Source organism: Anarhichas minor, unplaced genomic scaffold, assembly GCF_050575085.1.
Source record: "Anarhichas minor isolate MPS153535 unplaced genomic scaffold, ASM5057508v1 ptg000136l, whole genome shotgun sequence".
Classification (NCBI taxonomy): Eukaryota; Metazoa; Chordata; class Actinopteri; order Perciformes; family Anarhichadidae; genus Anarhichas; species Anarhichas minor.
This window is the reverse complement of record NW_027466582.1, coordinates 16,405,968-16,418,020: the sequence shown is the minus strand read 5'-3', so window position 1 is coordinate 16,418,020 and position 12,053 is coordinate 16,405,968. Positions and strand designations below refer to the sequence as shown.

The 12,053-nt window shown below is 43.1% G+C and overlaps 1 protein-coding gene across 1 annotated transcript in view; it reads right to left on the bottom strand.

Moving 5' to 3' along the window:
• Positions 1-305: 305 nt before the first annotated feature.
• cdk19 (cyclin dependent kinase 19) overlaps positions 306-12,053 on the bottom strand; it is a 49,227-nt gene continuing 37,479 nt past the window's right edge. The window contains exons 8-13 of the mRNA XM_076084247.1: positions 11,671-11,740; positions 11,491-11,563; positions 10,602-10,699; positions 10,332-10,410; positions 7,151-7,399; positions 306-5,728 (exon numbers count right to left, since the gene is read on the bottom strand). Coding sequence (XP_075940362.1) covers positions 5,603-5,728; positions 7,151-7,399; positions 10,332-10,410; positions 10,602-10,699; positions 11,491-11,563; positions 11,671-11,740 — 695 coding nt within the window. The 3' untranslated portion in view covers positions 306-5,602. The remainder of the gene's footprint in view (positions 5,729-7,150; positions 7,400-10,331; positions 10,411-10,601; positions 10,700-11,490; positions 11,564-11,670; positions 11,741-12,053) is intronic.

Here is a 12,053-nt window from a genome sequence, read left to right as displayed (position 1 = left end):
ATGTATTCTTAATGTCACTTTTCAATGCTGTGACCATCACAAACTAAATTCCATTTGCCCCTTCGGAACTGCTCCAAAAAAGCTAATAAGTTGATCTTTAGTGGAAAATACAACATGTAAAAAACTAAACAAACATGCAGTGGTCCTTTGAAAGTACAAGATGACATTCTGAAAGTAGTTTTGTGAATCAGCCTTTTAAAGAGGACTGTGCTGTATTGACTCAGATTCAGTCACCCTTGGGTGACATCAAGTGGTGAACCGGATCAGCAACACACAAGCTGTAGTAGAAAGTGATTGAGACAAAAGAAAAAGAGATTTTTTTTTATTATAATAGAGGATATAAAATAAATATACATGACTTTTTTTCTCATTTAACAGTGAAATTTGGACAAGTTTGCTAAAAGCGGCTAAATAAACGTTTTCTATTTTTATTTTCCTGCGCTGAGCTATTGCTGCCTTATCTATAAATGCTATGAAAAGACAATACATTTAGGCCAGTGTGTATATTTCAAATGTGTGCACAGACACACACACGCACGCACATGCAATACTGTCAAAAGGAGGCAGTGTGAGCAGAGAGCACTACACACACTTAAGAGCATTGTAACGTTCATAGCACTGCCAGAACTTTAGTGTCTGAAGCAAGACATAAAAAAACAAACATTAAATACTTCTGTTTATTTACCACTAAATATTTGAGCAACAACAGTGCATTAAAAAGACAGTTATTGTATCTCAATGAGAAATTCTCTAAAATGCGTTTTCTTTATGTACAGCATTTCAAAACATACTTGCGCGTCGGTGGTGTGAGGAACTGGAATAAAACACGGATAATTAGCTGCTAGCTTTCCACATTGCGCAGATAACAATATGCTACATAGTAATGAGGAGAGAAGAGGACATTAGATCGACCCAAAGAGCTGACAGGGGGAGGGCCTGACAATATACAAACAAACACAAAATAAAATAAAAACCTGAACAGATTCCCACGACATCTTCAGAAGGCAAACGACTACAAAAAAAGCAAAGAAAAAAAGGCACCATGCACACGAATAAAAACGTGTATCATTATCATTCCTGTAAAAAGAAAAAAAGCAGTGAGACACCGTGGAACATCTGCCGACGACACCAGAAGCAGGCGGGCGATCCCAAAACAGCTTCATTCTACTGCACATTGAGGCGGCATTAACACATTCAGTAACGAGACACGACTCCGTGTCAGCGCTTAGAGAGGAAAGAAGAAGAAATACGGTCTAGTGACGCCTGCTTTGTCTGGCAGAGGTCCCTTTTCTATAGCTGCTATAGTTAAGGCAGAGGACAGTTAAGAAAACACATGTATTATCCATAGATGCATGGAAATAATAAATATGATCGTATACTATCCATATATATATAATATTTCTTTTACAATAGTTTCATTTAGAGTACATTTTAAAATGCTGTGAAAAAAAGAGGACATAAGTGAGCGCTGTCTTGGACTAATGTACACAGGTTTTACACAATACACCCATCAAGATAGGATAAAACCCGTCAACTGCAAAAAACCTATAAGCATCCGAAGTGAAAGCTGTAGTCTGGGATTTTATTTGAATTACATTTTTTTTTTTGCAAAGGAGTTGTTTGACAGTAATTTGTCTCCCACCAGGAACCTCGCGCTCAATAATACTCGTGACACCTCGCTTGCGCGCAGAGAGAGAAATTGACGACAGAGTGTCTTCCCTGCTGCTACTCAGTTTGACTTTCAAATACTCACACTAAAGGGAGGAGAAAACCTTTGAATAGCTGCTGGTTTTGATCCCCCGTCACATAGAAGCGAGCAGACCGCGTCCTCCTGGATCTGCCTACAACTAACACAACAGACGCTGAGAAGAGCTCCCTGACAAAATGTTTTATGTCTCCATCATTTTACCTAAAAATTGGCTTTAAAGCTGCACTCATCGATTTTTTTTATTTTTTATTGACAATTGATCAAATCACCGATGTCAAAGGGGTCGCTAATAGTGAGGAATCCGCACAAAGCATCTACTGAGCTTCTTTAGCCTCTTTTAGTTCATTGTTTTGGTTTTCAAGCCCCGCAAAACTCTGCTGTCATCCAGCAGCAGGAAGTTGTTTTCAGTGAAAAAAAACTAGCTGTCAAGTCAACCCCCATTCTCACTCTCAACTCAAATACCGCCGCTTGGCCGGTGCCCACTTGGCATCTGATAGCGAAGCACCGAGCCACCCGGCTTTCAACTAAATATAAATATCCTGATGAGATGACATAGTATCAAGACAGAGAGTGTGTGGGAAGGGTGGTGGTTAGAGGAGTCAAACAAACACGGGACTTTCACCCAGGAGACCGCTGTCCATGTCCTGTGTCAAACCAAGACAAAGTTGACTTATTATACCTTACTTTTGTTACGGTACTTTCATTCTTAACTAATGCCAGTTACGCAACAAACGTATTGATTTACAACATAAAGCCCAATCTTTTCCTAATCCCAATTGCGTCAGTAGACCTAAAACCTAAGCAAACCTACGTTGAAAGTTTATTTTGAAAAGACACATTGCACGTAACAAGTGGAAACTGACGCTAGAGGGGAACCTAGAGCGTCGTAGTTTGAAGCGTAGAGCCACTGACCAAATGTAGGTGTTTGACGAGTTGAGAGGGAGAAACTAGCTAGAGAGCCAGATATATATATTGAGGAGTTGGAGACCAAAGCAGAGCTAAAAGGAGAGTGAATATTAGACAGAAATATGACTCCATGTCTAATAGTTGTAAAAACACGTCCTTATTTGCTAATACATGGGCCATATCAACTTTATAGAAAGCTGAACTTCTGGGTTCTGTTCATAAGAAAACATCAGACACATTTTTGTAATAATGCAAATGACTAATAATGCAGCTGTGTTATACTGAGGAGTCACTGAAGAGATTTAGAGACACATCTTAATATTAATGCATGAATTAGTAATCAGTATTGTCTCACCGAGAGCAAAGCAGGAGGCTACTTTCAGCACCAGGGAGACATGACTGGAATTCTGGACACAATAATAATATTATCAGTTTTATACTACAACACCCATGTCTTCCATGTTCTGGTGAACTTGTATAAATGCAGTGTTACAAAGGACAAAGGTCCAGTTCTCTTTTCAGCCACAAGGTGTCAGTGCTTCCTTATCCTGTACTGGAGCAAAGCAGTTAGAGTTACAGTCGAGTCAATGGGTGCCTTCTTTAATACAATCTGCACGATGGCCGGTCAGGTGACCGAGCAGGGCCAGTGAGGATGGAGCAAGTTTTGGGGAAACAAAAAAGGGTAGAAGAGGGGTAAAAAAAACAAAAACAGCCTCACTTTGAGTTTTGTGGGGAGCGTCGTCTGTTATATTTTCAGTATACAGATCCTTTACCTATTTTTTAACTGCTTATTTGAAATGTACACGTTTAAAGAACTGACTGCAGCGGTCTCTGCACTAGAATAATCAAATAAAACTTGATTATTTGAAAAAATAATTTGGTTATTCTAAATCGTAAACTCGTTGAGGAGATATTTGCGGGGGGAAATACATCATAATTTAATAATGTTTTAATGAAAACATTATTAAATTATAAAAAAATGTTTTTTACGTAACTAGGAATTCAATCTCTTAGATAAATAAAGTGGAGTAGAGGTAAGTAACATGAAATGGAGAAACTCAAGTAAAGCACCTGTACCATCAAAACTGTACCGGCCAGCAGCCCGTTAGCTTAGCTTAGCTTAGCACAAACATTGGAAACCTGGAAACTGCTAGCCTGGCTCCCTCTGTGTCTAGTACTTATGCTAAGCTGAGCTAACCGGCTGTAGCTTCATGTTTCAGCGCACAGACATCGAGAATAAGCGTATTTCCCAAAACGTCAAGCTATTCCTTTAAGTGCAGTACTTAAGTAAGTGTGCGTAATTGCACTTCACCACTGCTTTTCTTTAAAAGGGGGCTATACACGACATTCAGAGCATGTCTGTGATTGAGAGTCCGAGCCGGGATTGCCTCCACACAGCTCTCAACATGGAGACAGCTGAGCCGGGCTGCTAACAGTGCTAACTGTGCTAACAGCGCTGACAGTGCTAACAAGGGTAACAGTGCAGTCAGAAATCATAGTGTTTAGCCGTGGGGGAACCACAGTGTGGGGGGGGGGGAGGCTACGCTTCTGCGACAAAGCCATCCCGCTAGCTCTAATATTCAGAGCATGTCTATGGGCCGGGTCCTGCCTTTACATAGCTAATAGTAATAGACATTACGTCATAACTGTTGCTCCCGCCTCCTTGGCATGCATCACAGAACGCACCAATCGCCTGTGAGCTCCAGTCTCGACCAAATTGTCTGCCCAATGCTCGGCAGGAGGGTCGGAGTGGAAGAGGATGAAACTCGTCCCCACATTTGTTCCAGCTCTTTGCCAGTCGGTTCAGCGGTCAGTATACTAATACCAAGGATAGACGCCATGCATAAAAAAAACATACTGTACACACACACACACACACACTCACACACTCACAGGGCAACAATGATAACATTAAAACCTTTAAAAAACAATGACATCAGGCAGTAACAGTCTCAAGAAGCATATAAGTAGGGGGAGGGGGGCCTACTGTTAGCTGCCCTGTACGTTTATTAAATGCGCACGTTTGTGTTCAGAAACCTTGAAAGTGAGGAGGGTCCACGGTAAGATGGTTGTCAGAGCAAAGTGTCCATCGGCAGCTCCCGAACAAGAAAGATAGTCCGGAGCTGATGGCCACAAACGAGAAGAGTCCAACCTCCTTAAAAAGAAAAGGCTGCTGTCGTCGGAGGAAAGGAAGACCGGCCCGTCATATCTTGTCTAGGTAGCGGAGTGAATCAGAATATGCAGAACTGAGAGCTGTAAAAAGACGACCTCTTTTCTCACTTTCCCAAATCTAGATCAAGAGAGGTCTAACTATAGAAACCCTACAATAAGAAGATTAAGTTAAATTGCGCATTTATTATTTCCCTGCAATTGCATCAGCTAAAGTGCTGATTTTTTGTTTGTTTGTCTGTGTAGAAAGATGTGACCGTGTTTTTCCTTCAAAAGGACCGGGTTAGCTCAAACTCTTCTTTTGATTATCAGAGGTAAATATTACACTAGCGATGACTGTGTTTCACGTGTAACAATATTTACAATGACATCTATAAAGGTAAACGAAGCAAATACGGGAGGAGGAAAAAAAATCAAATAGAAAAAAGGTGCTATATAATGTACATATATGAACACAGCTGCGATTCTTCCTGGTGAGGAACGGTGTGTTTGTAAGTGCCATGGTTCTGAGTCTGTGTGAGAGCGGCGCCTTCACATCTATCTTACATTATATCCACCAGCCCGACGAGACGGAACTTCTCTTTAGATTGTTTCGGTTCCTTATGTCTGCTTTGCCTTCATGTTGCAGTGCCGTTGAAGGCCGTCGGGGAAAGAGGTCAAAGGTGAGGGAGGGCTGAAAGTTGGAATGATGTAATGCACGGAGGAAGGTCCGACCCGGTACGGCAGGAACCGGGGGAGGAGGCGTTGACATCTGCTGAGGTTGGTGAAAGGCTGGAGGAGGAGCTGACTCCTCTGCTGGTTCAGGAGTGACGGGGATTCTCAGTAACGGTGGGTCTGGTGGGAGTACTGGGAGCTCTGCTGGGACAAAGACGAGTATCCCATGGTGCCCTGGGGCTGAGTGGAACCTTGGACGCTGCTTTGGTAACCGAGGCGGGAGCCAGAGTGCTGACGGAAAAACAGAGGGGAGAAAACAGGACAGTGAGCATCTCAAACAATGCAACAACAGTATGCTATGTGTATGCTAAGGACATGACATACTTTGTCATGTTAGGGTCTATTGTTTTTCCAACTAATTTTAGATTAAACCATCCACAATGCTTTCATGCCACACTGAAGGAAATAAAAAATATGTTTATAATGAATTACAAACGTCAAAGAGTGTTACCAACCTTTTTCTTTCTTTTACCAGAGAACAAAGTAAATAAGAGTAAAGCCGGACATCTGAAATCAGTTGAGTCACAGGACGACAGGAAGCCGGGACCTCAGCTGAACTCAATACATGTCTACACTACCCAGCCCTGGTCACAGTGTGCTACACTGCATCTATTCAGGAGAATGATTGGAGAGTGATGCGTGTCGGGGGGGGGGGGGGGGGCTTAGCCTGTGGTACAAGGGATCAATGAGTGGGAAAGAAGTAGGACGCCGACAGTGACGGCGCAGTGAGACAGCTAAAGAACCTCCTGATGTGTTGGCAGCCCGCTCCACCGGTTTATTTATACGTGTGCTGAGGCCTGAGCAGCTGTCTCACATGCAGCCTCAGCCGCTGCTATATACACAAACATGTATATATACACACACACCTCTATCTGTGATATACACACTTCCGCCTGATAGCGACGCCCTCATGTGGCCTCACCAACGCAGCACACTTATAGGGCCGGGCAGTGACCTCTATCCCACTTGTGCTCTGCTCAGTTACACTCATTGACACATACTCTCTCTCCCCCGTCACTGCTCTCATTTCATCGCACCCTCTCCCCCACTGAGAAATCTCCCGTGATAAGAGCCAAAGATAGAACAGAGTACGAAACAGAGGCTAGCGGCCGGGCACCACAGCGATACACCTACAGCTGTCAGCAGGACAATGTGGAATGTGCGGTTCTTATCAGCGAGCTGTTGTTGTCTGGTGTGTCTATATCTTCCTCGCAGCTGCCCAACACACACACACACACACACACACACACTGTAGAATACACTGCTGCCATTCCTTAACATCCGCATGCATCCGAAGAAATCTTCCCCATCTGTCACATTGGCAGGTGACAGACAGCCAAGGAAAGGAAAAATGAGCATCTATAACCTCACTCAGCTATATTGTCATTATCAGTTAATCAATGATTTTTCTGATGAATCTGAAATCAAAGGTCAGAAAATTCCAAGCACAATTTCCCAGAATCCAAGGTGACGTCTTTCAAATTGCTATGTTTGGGAAGCTGGAGACTATTACAAGACGTAAATCATTGATATTCAAAGTTGGTGTTCGCTAATCAATAACGCTCACCTACATATTTCACACAAACCATTGTACAAGCAATCACACATGGACATATCCTCACCCCAGTGACAACCTTAATAAAAATCACTAACCTGGTACTCCGACTGTAGCAAACCAGTGCCTGAGGAGGCCACAGAGGGCCCGATCCGAGGTTTCTTGTTGGGGGGCCCCTGGTCCTGGCCGTGTTGTAAACCCCCGGCGGCGGCGGCGGCCCCCGTCGCTCCGGCGGTGCCGTTGGTTTGGGCCAAGTTCTGCTGGGAGGGGGCCTGCTGGGTTGCCGTCTGCTGCTGGTTCTGGGCCTGAGTCTGACCCGTCGTCTGCTGGTGCTGCTGGGTCTGGTTCTGGGAACGGACACACAGGGAAACCGATAAAAAGCGTAGCAAAAGTGATTCAAAGTCTGGCTGATTAGGAAACCCCAAAAAATGAAGCATGTCTGAAATCAGTTTATTCCCTTGCTTGTAATAGTCTTGTTGTTCTACTGTCTGCTCGCTCCAGTTTTATCTTTTTTGTTCCTGCTTTGCCACTGAGATGACTGGAATGCAATCTAACTTATTCTTATCAACACATCACTATCTAACTATAAAGCAATGACTCTCTGTCTGTCTGCGTGCGTGTCCTTTGCATATCTCGATAGCCGCTCATCCGTTCTACTTCACACTTGGCAGGTGTATTACTGGTTACTGGCAGGTGTATTGTAAAGGAGTGTAATAATAAAAAAAAATGTAATAAACAAGCAGATTTTACAGTCCGGCTGATTGACTGCAGCTCACTTTGGCTGCTGGATGTCGGGTATAGCACGTTAACGCTACATGACGTCTGGATAACCAAACTTTTCTTCACTTCCCAGAAGTGAACGGATGACCTACGGGGAACAGTGCCACTCGGCCGCTGCGTACTAACTCATAACTTTACTGCGTAATAGTAACATAATCACAGTGAAGAGAAACTTCTGAACACAAGGAATGACTTTCCAACTGATAAGACAAAAAAGAAACCCTCAGTAACTCGGTTCAAAACCACCTGCTTGCGTGTTTAAACAAAAAGTGATGGTTCCCATCATCAGTTTATGTGCGTGTTGGTGATAGACATGGAGGCCTACCGTCTATTACGCGAATGTTTTCACGTTCTTAAAAGAAGCCAGCTGACGGGTTCACGCTGCAGGATTTGTTGCCCGGAGACGTTTATTTAGGAATCTGCCCTTTAAGCTTTCCATGTGATTGAATCATAAGAGGACAACAGACTCTCGCTCCGACTGCCTAAAACACAATTTATTTGATTTGCCTCATCTAGTGAACTATTTCTACTACCATGGTCTTTATTGGAAAAATGACTAACGGTCCAAAATAAGATGGTATATTTTGGATTACAATAAAAGAACCCATTTAGGAGGAGGAATTTTTGAATCATTGAAGGGATAATGCAGATGTTTTGGAGTGGGGTTGTATGAGGTACTTATCCATAGTCAATGTAGATGATGGTGTGCCCCTAGTTTGGAGAAACAGACAAGAGTACCACCACAGGAGCAACGGGAGCAGCAGTAAAGCGTATTTTAGACCCCTAAGAGAAAGGCCCACCTAAAAATGTATTTAATTTATATCAGTTTAAGTGTACGCTATATTTAGAATATTTTTACCGGTTTACCATGCCAAAGTTCTCAACAGGGAACTGTAGCCGTTGTATCCGTCCATGCTCCCAAAAACCAGACTCGGTTAGTTAAACTAACCAAAGTCACACAATAACACTCCCGTGTTCTGTAAGGTAAATTTACAGGTCTGGTGGCTTTGGCAGCAGCATAAATAAAGGCTTCAGTTTCCGGTCGGAAACGTAGACTAACGATCTAACGGCCTAAATATTCTAAATATAGTGTGCACTGGTATTGACGAGATGGACTTATGACTTCTGGTGACTAGTAGTTCTCTTGAATACCTATTTTGAATACACTTATTGTAAGTCGCTTTGGATAAAAGTGTCTGCTAAATGACTGTAATGTCATGTAATGTAATTTGGCTCTAAATCTTTTCAATATGTGATGGAACATTTGGAACAGTGAGCAACTCCTGTCTGAATGTTTGTGTTGTTTTTAGCAATGTGTTGTATTCTATTAGCTTATCATGTCATGTCTGCTCGTCAGATGTTTGTAACTAAAAGTAACTGTAGCAACCAATCCAGAGGCAGTTATCTTCTGCATGTTTCTGCTCGTCCCTGCCTCTGGCAAAGTCACATAGGGATTTACTACACTGTAAAAATAGTTCAAAGAACAGGGAGGACACTGATGATTCACACGAGCAGCATAAACCGTCCTAATGTAACGCTATTTTATTAAATGTAACATGGAGAACAGACATACAAGGTCCCATAAGCATCAGGACCCGTGTTTAACCTCTATACGAACGACTTACCCAACACTTAATCCTGCAAATTCATCTACGCCGATGACACCAACCTGGCAAACTGAGCACTAGATTTTCATTCGCTACAGCAGGTGCTCCATGAAGACCTCCAAACTGGACCAATACTAGCAAAACCTGGTGCCTGAAAACCAAGCTCAGGTCTCCAGTGTATTCCACCTCCAAAACGCAAAAGCTGCCGTAGACATTAACATCCAGCCGAGCAGACTCAAGCTGAAGCACGCCCACGACCCGACCCTTGACCGGTCTGGTCCGGGTCACCCCATACAAACCATGTGGATGCTCAGATTAACACAACCATGCAAATCACAACCGGGACCATTTGATCAACACCAAAGGATGCTCCAAAAGGTCAAAGATCCCCCCCCCCATCTACCAATCTATACAGACATCTTCAATCCACCTTCTGCTGGTCTCCCATCTAGACAACCAAGGATGTCCCAAACAAACATCTGGTGTCAGACCCCGCTCGACGGGTCCCTGGCACCAACCTTCCAAAAGGAGACAGTGGGAAAGAGATTAAACAGATTCAGGACCAGCCACTGTCCCTGCTTGGCCTGCCACAGGCTACAATTTCTAAAGGCCTAGTTATGATGGAATTTTTGCCCATGGACAGCAAAAACAACCTGCCTACCCAGCTTTACAGAGTGGGCAACACCATAACATAACATTTGTGCTCGTAATATATAGATTTAAGATCATAAGTAACATTTGAAAGTATTTGTCTCCATGGTTTATTCTCTGTGGCCGTAGTAACAACAACAATCTGCAGCATGTGTCCTGAGTTTAAGAGACGGTTGGATGTAATGACGTGAAATTGGCAGAGTGGACACTTGACTTGTTTTCGGCAGCGCTGTATAATTACCTTTTCTGTTTTTTCCTCGGGCTCGTCTTCGTTTAGAAACTCTCGTTTTGGGTAGGGGATCTGACACCCGGCAAACACACTAGAGACAATCGCAGAGAATCGGTTATTTAACGTAATGTTACCAATCTGATTCCTACATACCAACCAACAAACACAGGACAAAACACAGGGGCGTAGGTTAGAAATGAAAAATCCTTACACTAATAGGCCTGTTTTTTACTTTGGCTGAATCAAGGCAAAAGAAAAGCCTCTTGTAAAAGTAGGGCTCACTCAGTGGTTGGTAACGGGTCCTCCAGGAAGTACGGGTCCTGCAGCGCCTGCTCCGATGTGATTCTTTTGGTGGGGTCCATGGTGAGGAGTTTCTGGAGCTGAAGGCAGAGAAGAATAACACAGTGTTACAAGGTAGTTCAGCGTCTGCAGAACCTTTCCATTCACAGTGTCGTCAGAAAGTATGAGGACATGTTCTGCATTGTTTCGGTTCAACTCCAAGTGAGTTTAAGGGTGTTCGTAGGTCAAATTTGGAACAGTTTAGCTGCACAATGGGTCTCTCATGCAGCAGGCGTACATACAAACACATTGTAGGTGCAATTTATTTGATTGGAGACTGCTAAAACAAACTCCATACATACTCACTGTAGAGTTTGGACCGCACACACATTTCTAACCTCCTTAAAAACAAGCTTTATAAAAAAATGAATGTGTTAAACAATACATGCATAACATGTGTTATGCTTTATTAAGCATTCTTTTTTGATAGTTACTCCTCACTGTCATTTCAAGTAACTAGTTATGCAACATTGCCAGGTGCAGCTTCAACTCCAAAGAGACCGACACATTTTCCACAAGTGGAACAGTGGCCTCAATCAATTAACAGGGTGGGATCTAAAAGCATTTTTTGATTTAATCTCGACTTTAAGCGGCTCTCCCACATCGCAGCACCCTGTGCTAATCGCCTCAGCGGCTGATTTGGCGTGAATGCAGCCCGTGGCGAAACAGAGCTGTTAACAAGGTTAATCTATCTTTTATCGTACCTCATGGTTGTTATTCATAACACAGCGCAACACAATATGCAAAGTTTCAAAGGACCAAACAGGATTTCCAAAAATGTTGGAACAGACTCCGATTTCTCAGATGTGTGCAGGTGATCGTGTGTGCTCACCAAGAGAAAAACCTTGCTGTCCGGTTTGACTTTATGCTTCTCCATGTATTTGATTAAGCTGCTGTTTGCATACCTGTTAGATGAGAAACACAACGATACATAAAAGAAAAATCTGTTTGACTGTATTTCATATTTTGTTTGTTGGTCTATGAGTTTCAGATCATCACAGCATCCACTCACGTTGTCCTCCTGAAGTCTTTCTGCAGCGTTGGGTACTCGGGCATCTTCCTAATGTCTTCCCAGTCCTTATCTGTGGAATACAAAGGCACACACACCCGAGTTCATAGCTCCAATAAACATACAACTTCATAAACTATATGTATATGACTTTTTTGTTTTGGAAGTAGAGATCTCTGAACTTACTGCACTTTTTTCATATACAGTGTGTGTGAAACTGAAGCTGACACAGAACTATGCTTGTGTTAAGACCCTGTGCTTGATTTGCTGGTGCTGAGAGACAGCTAATGATGTCTGAATCTAAACTGTGAGGAGCCTCGTCACTCAGCCCTGACTGTGTAGTGTGTAGAGGTCACATGCAGCTCCAAAAGCCTTGAACCAGGCTT